The sequence below is a fragment of the Penaeus chinensis genome, chromosome 39 (genome assembly GCF_019202785.1).
Source record: "Penaeus chinensis breed Huanghai No. 1 chromosome 39, ASM1920278v2, whole genome shotgun sequence".
NCBI lineage: Eukaryota > Metazoa > Arthropoda > Malacostraca > Decapoda > Penaeidae > Penaeus > Penaeus chinensis.
Genome location: NC_061857.1, coordinates 18,114,997 through 18,122,546, shown reverse-complemented (window position 1 = coordinate 18,122,546; position 7,550 = coordinate 18,114,997). Strand labels below are relative to the sequence as shown.

The window sequence follows — 7,550 nt, the reverse complement described above, 5'->3', positions numbered from 1 at the left end:
CTATCAACTTAGAATACATAGTTTGTATGTATGTGTGTGGGTTAGTTTACATGTTGCAAAAAGTCTCGACATGCAAGCAGTAGAAAGTATCAATGTATCATTGATAATGATACATATTTTTTCTTAAAGCATAAAGAAACAAAAAACAAGATCTTATCAGAGATTCTGAATATCAACAGTTTGTAAGTGAGAGGAATAAAAAATCCTGGATACTGTGGTAAGTCAAAAATCTTCCCTGATCAAAGTTCACTTCCCTTATTTAGACTATACTAACTGTCTTCTTGCACTAATAAACTATAATAACTGACCAGTAAGAGGGAGAGGGAGAGGAGGAGAGAAAAAGAAAAAGAAAGATGGAGAGACAGAAGGGTAAAGAGGGCGAGAAAGAAAAAGAGAAAGAGAAAGAGAAAGAGAAAGAGAGAGAGGGAGGGAGGGAGGGAGGGAGGGAGGGAGGGAGGGAGGGAGGGAGGGAGGGGGAGAGAGAGAGAGAGAGAGAGAGAGAGAGAGAGAGAGAGAGAGAGAGAGAGAGAGAGAGAGAGAGAGAGAGAGAGAGAGAGAGAGGAAGAGAGGAAGAGAGGAAGAGAGAGAGAGAGAGAGAGAGAGAGAGAGAGAGAGAGAGAGAGAGAGAGAGAGAGAGAGAGAGAGAGAGAGAGAGAGAGAGAGAGAGAGAGGGAGGGGGGAAGAGAGAGAGAGAGAGAGAGAGAGAGAGAGAGAGAGAGAGAGAGAGAGAGAGAGAGAGAGAGAGAGAGAGAGAGAGAGAGAGAGAGAGAGAGAGAGAAGGAAGGAGAGAGAGAAGGAAGGAGAGAGAGAAGGAAGGAGAGAGAGAGAAGGAAGGAGAGAGAAAAAGGAAGGAGAGAGAAAAAGGAAGAGAGAGAGATAAGGGAAAAGGAGGAGATAGGAAAAGGAAGAGAGGGAGAGAGGAAAAAGGAAAAAAGAGGAAGAGAGAAAGAAGTGCGAAAGAGAGAAAAAAGGAGAAAGAGGGAGATAAAAAGGGAGAGAGGCAGAGAGAAAGGGGGAGGAAGGGAAAGAAAGAGGAAGAGAGGGAGAGGGAAAGAAAATGGGAAATACTCACAGAGACAACTTACTAATTAGCCAATTAAGAAAAGGTATAGATTATGACAGACTAGAAATCTACATCAGCAGTACAAATAATTTATGCGATTCAAAATATAAACTTGTGAAATATATTAAAATCTCTTAGAGAGAAGCTTTGGCATGAGAGAGAGGATTTCCATGTCTTCATCCTATGATTCATGGATTCCTTTGTGGCACTAACATTTAGGAAACCAAGCTTGGGTGATATCACTGATGACTTTGATAAATGGAATTTGTGCAAACCTCACTTCTCCTCTGACATACACACATTCATTTTCATAGAGCTTGTGGAAATAAAAGTAAAACATACTTTGTCCAGTCCTATGCTTTCACTTTCCTTTCCATGCATAACCACATAACAAATCTACAAGAGTGCATGGAACTAGAAGAAAAATCAAACTGACTAATTTCCTTTTTCTACAGATATTCTAAATGTCAAAGTAAAATAATTTTCAAACTGCAGTCTGTAAAGCTACTACAAACTTAAAACCTTACAACATATGGCTTTGTTCTCTCTTTGAAGTGTTTTGTTTAGATAAGCATAAAAAAGAATAGTACCCTAGCCTATTCTTGTTTATTAATACATATCTAGACCTATGTAGTACTGAAACTTCTTATCAAATAAAATAAGCAAATCTTGTCTCTTTTCTCTCTAGAACACTCATACACATTTCCTTAGCCTGGGAACTATGCATTTACAAGTCTTCTGGCCTTTCTTGTGTTGCACATCTAACCTCTTACCTGCCAGCCTATTTTAGATTTATATCTTATTTAACTAGCAAGTACCTAACTGCAGTTACTGAACTTTACAAAGAATTTATACTGCATTAAAAATATTACAACTTGTTTCCAACAGCAATACTGTGTGCAGCAGTCTACGCAGACTACAGAATGCTATAATGATGCAGTTACCAGACTAAGCTTAACCAAAAGAATTTATGCCCTTATAAATTATTCACAGGCTTGAACTTAACAAAAATTGCTTTTGTCTACAGAAACTACAAAAGGAACAATGTAAGCTACAGGAGCCTAGATTTAGACTTACACTGGATATGCCAATTTACTATTAATAAAACACTGACCTACCTAAACACAGCCTATATATACTAACTCACATGATCACAGTCTTACATTTTCCAGATCACTTCTATTACATGTAAAACATCAACAGCAGACAAATAAATCTGAGAAGAAAACATCCCAAATACAAATATAAATGAACATATGGAATTTAAAGCTAAATTTAAATCATATCAGTTCATAGTTGCATCCTGTATGATTACACACTCTGAGGCACTAATGGTGTCTGGAATTGACAGTAAGAATGGCTGTCCACACGAACATTGGACCTGTTCTATCTCTGGAAGCCTATATGCAGCTGTCCTCTTTTAAAATAATAGAACCTCTGTTAAATCTCTCATCATCACACATCTTAAGGAGTCATGTGTTTCAGTAACTGGATTCGCAAAATAATCCTGAGAATCTAATTTCTAAGAAGGCAGGATCCAGTAGTCAATGGCCGAACAAAGTACTTTACTATTCTTCCTTCTTTTTATCGCAATCACTGATATAAGTACCATATTGGGCCTTGAGGTGCTTTGCGAATTCCTCTTGTTGTCTCTTCTTCCATTCCTCCTTCACTGGTTTTGACTTCAAGAAGCCATCCCAAGTAAGGTCTATCATTCCACCTTGATGGGCAATTTTGGCTTTGACCCTGTGTGGAAGAAGAAGGAAGCATTTTGAACCATGTTCTGCTTCACCCAGGTATGTCTAGGAAATTAATACCTGTGTAACAGATTAGGTAAAATCTTATGTATAAAAAACATCTTTCATGCTTCATCTCATTGTTGTGTAAAGGAAGGATATTGTACATTTTTGCTATGAAGCAAGTGAAATCTGGATTTTCAACAGATGACATTTTCCTCCTAAAACCATGTGGCTTACCTGTCTGCAAAAGCACTAGCAGACTCGCCTGGCTTCTTCTCCATTGGGGGAAGATACCAAACATTGCACACAATTGCCCAAGACGTCAACATGTAGAGGATAAAGTGGAAGAATTTGTCCTGCCACCAGAATGGGTCTCCAAAACGAGCATCAAAGCGAATGGCGATAGGATAGACCACAGAATTGACCTGAAAATGTGAGTACAAAAATGTAAAATTTGGGGTGAATAGTTCTTTTGGCATTTATAGTAAACACATTCAATATCTATGGTAACTACTCTTTATAAGTCTATTTCTCAAAATAAGTAATTTCAGCAAACTCACATCTTTTTCTTTTTCTTTTCCAAAGCACAGGGTACACTCACCTCAAAGGCTCCTTTCTTAAACTGCATAACTGATGTGTTGTTAACACATACACCTTCTGGGAAGATGAGAATGGGGGGAAGGTTGGGATCATGTGCATGTTCTTGAAGTCTGCAAGAACAGAGGGTTGAGCAAAGTTGGGCACATGATAATTAAAGAAAAAGATTTTTTTTTTTTTTTTTTTTCACTACCTAACCTATATAAACCTTAACCCCTCTGCAGCAGGCTACAGACTCAGTATTAGTATCATTGTCCATCCTGGCTAAATCACTTACATCTGTCTTGTGCAACCTTCCACAGCCAGTTACTGTGAACCACCTTTATCCTTTGTCTAGGACCTCTCTGGATCCAGAATGTCACCTCCAACACATTCACCAGCACCTAATAGGGTGGTTCCTCCCATGAGCTCTGGAATTTTGGTGACACCCTTCCTTCGCTGTGGGTTGTGCAGCCATGTTCTGCATGAAATAGTCAGCACCATGCCCATTATTTGCACATTACCTGATGCTGCATGCCTTTATATTAGCTTGAGTGGGGCTTGGATGCCTATGGCTGGATCTGCACCCCTACTTCCCCATCTTCCTCTTGTGACAATTATCTCACCAGTGTCCCAACTCTCTATACTCCCAGCAAAACAGGTCACACGTGTTCCTGCTCCTTTCTTGTGACTGGGCCTCTCCTTGGGCTCTTGTAGTCCCTCTTGCAGTGTCCCTTCTTCCTGCACCACCAGCAATCACCTACAAAGACTCTCCCCTCTGATGCCTTCTCATTCTCCTTCATGTTACTTTGTCTGATCCTCAGTCTCTCAGCTGCCCTTATGCAATCAGAAGATGACTGCTGAAAACCTGTCAGATAGCCCAGCACTTCAACTGCCTTGCCTTTCAGGCTTGAGACCAACTGTAAAGCCTTTTCAACACTATCCCAAACTTGCACTGCTGCCAGAACCTCGAAATGTGCAACATAAGCTTCCATCAAAGTCTTGTGGCTTCCTCCATGCTCCACTTCATGCTGAATGTGGTGAAGGTGTATCCAGGATACTTATCTCATGCAAAAAGTGATAACTCATTTCTTGCTACAATTTGACTGCTTCTGTAGCCTGTTACACTGTGCTCCCCCAGTCTCTTGGGTGCTGTGTCCACCACAAGTCTGTGCATCCTTGGTTTCCAACTTGATTTCAATTTCAATCCCATGAAGCCTATCTCCCAGTGTTTCCTTTATTTTGTTCCTGACTCTCTTTCATTTCCCTTATTTCTTCCCACATACTCTGTGTGCATTTCTCAAGTATTTCCATCTGATTTGTTTTTATTGCTTGCACTGCCTTTTCTTTATTTCATTTTACACCTCTATTACCTCTTCTTTCATCTATTTCATGAGTGCTGTAAAGTCTTCCGGCATCATTCTCAACACTCTTAGCTTTGTACTGTATTCACACTATATGAAACTCTTGCTTCTGTCCAATAAAATCCTGACACCACTTGTTTCTCAATAAGAAAATCCGGCTTATCACAGCACTTCTATCTCGCCGACAAAATCCAGATCCTGCTCCTGACACTATTTGTTGCACCACTGGGTTGCTTACTCCTCAGCTCCTACTGCATTCTGTTCCCTGATGCTCCTCCGGATGCGATTTATTATCAGCAACACCGGCACAATTATGATATTAATTGATTAATGGAGGTGACAAAGTATTCAATAAAAATGCATTTACCAACATGCAGAATGTCATGAGTGACCTGTGTCTGAATTCCTTATCACCCACATCCTCTGATGTTGATATGAGGTACAAGAAGGTGAGTCATTTGGTTGTTTCCCTTGTCGAATAATTATGTGGATGACTGGTTTGTTTGTGGTTGTGTCATTAGTGGAATTTTGTCTTTTGATACACTGAAGGTAAATGCTACTGTATATCCAGAAAAGAAATATAAACTCGAACTATGAGAGGTGAATATGTGCATCAAACCGGAATACCAGGCACCCCTAATCCCCCTCCTTTGCCCTCTGTCTCAGAACACAAATTCCTATGGGTAATGCTTCCACCCAGGCTTCATATAATCTTTTGAAATTCAGTCTTGCTTTAACTATCAATCTATCTGTGTTGGTGTTGCTCTCTATTTCTGTGTGTGTGTGTGTGTGTGTGTGTGTGTGTGTGTGTGTGTGTGTGTGTGTGTGTGTGTGTGTGTGTGTGTGTGTGTGTGTGTGTGTGTGTGTGAGGATAAATAAATATATACATATATATATATATATATATATATATATATATATATATACATATATATATATATATATATATATATATATATAGAGAGAGAGAGAGAGAGAGAGAGAGAGAGAGAGAGAGAGAGAGAGAGAGAGAGAGAGAGAGAGAGAGCGAGAGAGAGAGAGAGAGAGAGCGAGAGAGAGAGAGAGAGAGAGAGAGAGAGAGAGAGAGAGAGAGAGAGAGAGAGAGAGAGAGAGAGAGAGAGAGAGAGAGAGAGAGAGAGAGAGAGATATGCAGACAAATACGCATGCACACACATGCCTGTAATACGTTGTAATAAAGATGATAAGACACTTTTCATTTTAAATCATACACTAGTCCTTCTTCCACATTTCTTACTAAGGCATCACAGGAAATGCTTATTATTATTGCAATGGTATTATACTACAAATAATCTCATATTCCCTATCATCATGTAGTTGCAGAACGGCTACAAACGCTAATGCTATAACCAGTTGCACGCATACAGTATAGCTAATATTGCCATCTTTCACATAAAAAAAAAAAAAAAAAAAAAATAGACTTCATTAGTAACATAGTATAAGGCATTAAACTTCCAACTGTTACAATAAAATTCAAAATCAGAAAAAAGTAAGTACCAGAATAACAAAATCACTGACCTTCTTATAACAAAAGATCTGTCCTTTGCATTTGTGCGTTCAAACCAGACGTGCGTTGAAGCTCTGCTGAGGACAGACATTATGATTCCCAGTGTCCCCTCATGTTTCTGGCCAACCTGAGAACACATGCATTTTACATTTAATGTACTTATATTGCCATGTAAACAGAATACTAGTCCTAATATATATATCTAATTGATAAAGCAAATATAAAAATGTAAACACATTCTCAATAATACTGAATCCTTATGCCTACGAAAATTTCTCTTATCCTCTATCTGGTTCTCATGGTACAATGCAAAACAAATAATAAAAAATCCATATTTCAAAACAACATAATCTCTGTAAAGTCTCATATCATCACATATCTAACTCACTGCCATTTAGAAAGTTATAGCAAAAAAGGAATGAACATTAAAGTTAATAGGCCCCTGAAATCATAAAACAGAAATAACAGTATAGGGCCTGCTACACCCTACAAACCCATATCATAGGAATAATCTTTCATGGGTTACTATTCACAGACTCATGTAAGGGTTCCTAAAATGTTTCCATATTTCTTTGGGGCTTCAAGGACATTGTAAAAAACAATACTGGTTCACTCATACAGATACCAGAGAATGCTGTACTTACCATTTGGTTTAATGATAATATAATGAGTATATACATATATATATAAAACAACAAATTTATATATGTATATATACATGTGTTCCATGCATGTATATGCATGGGTATGTGTGTGTGTCTGTTTATGGGTGTGTCTATGTGTGTGCCTGCATGCAGTGTGTCTGTCTGTGTGGACAGATGAGTGTATGTACTCAAATACATGTGTGTGTAAGTGTATGGGTGTGTATGCATACATGTCTATGTGAATGTATGCAGTAGTATGTGGGTGTGCCTGTGTGCATGTGTATATGCATTTGTGTGTGTGTGTGTGTGTGTGTGTGTGTGTGTGTGTGTGTGTGTGTGTGTGTGTGTGTGTGTGTGTGTGTGTGTGTACATGTGTGTGTGTGTGTGTGTGTGTACATGTGTGTGTGTGTGTGTGTGTGTACATGTGTGTGTGTGTGTGTGTGTACATGTGTGTGTGTGTGTGTGTGTGTGTGTGTGTGTACATGTGTGTGTATGTGTGTATGTGTATGTGTGTGTGTATGTGTGTGTGTATGTGTGTGTATATGTGTGTGTGTGTGTGTGTGTGTGTGTGTGTGTGTGTGTGTGTGTGTGTGTGTGTGTGTGTGTGTGTGTGTGTGTGTGTGTATGTGTGTGTGTGTG

The 7,550-nt window shown here is 39.0% G+C and overlaps 1 protein-coding gene across 4 annotated transcripts in view; it reads right to left on the bottom strand.

The window, feature by feature from the left end:
- Positions 1-1,811: 1,811 nt before the first annotated feature.
- LOC125046615 (glycerol-3-phosphate acyltransferase 4-like) overlaps positions 1,812-7,550 on the bottom strand; it is a 24,237-nt gene continuing 18,498 nt past the window's right edge. For all 4 annotated transcript variants that reach the window (XM_047644433.1, XM_047644436.1, XM_047644434.1 and 1 more), the window contains 4 exons: positions 6,279-6,394; positions 3,404-3,512; positions 3,040-3,227; positions 1,812-2,809 (listed from right to left, as the gene is read on the bottom strand). In XM_047644433.1, the coding sequence (XP_047500389.1) occupies positions 2,632-2,809; positions 3,040-3,227; positions 3,404-3,512; positions 6,279-6,394 (591 nt within the window). In that variant the 3' untranslated portion in view covers positions 1,812-2,631. The remainder of the gene's footprint in view (positions 2,810-3,039; positions 3,228-3,403; positions 3,513-6,278; positions 6,395-7,550) is intronic.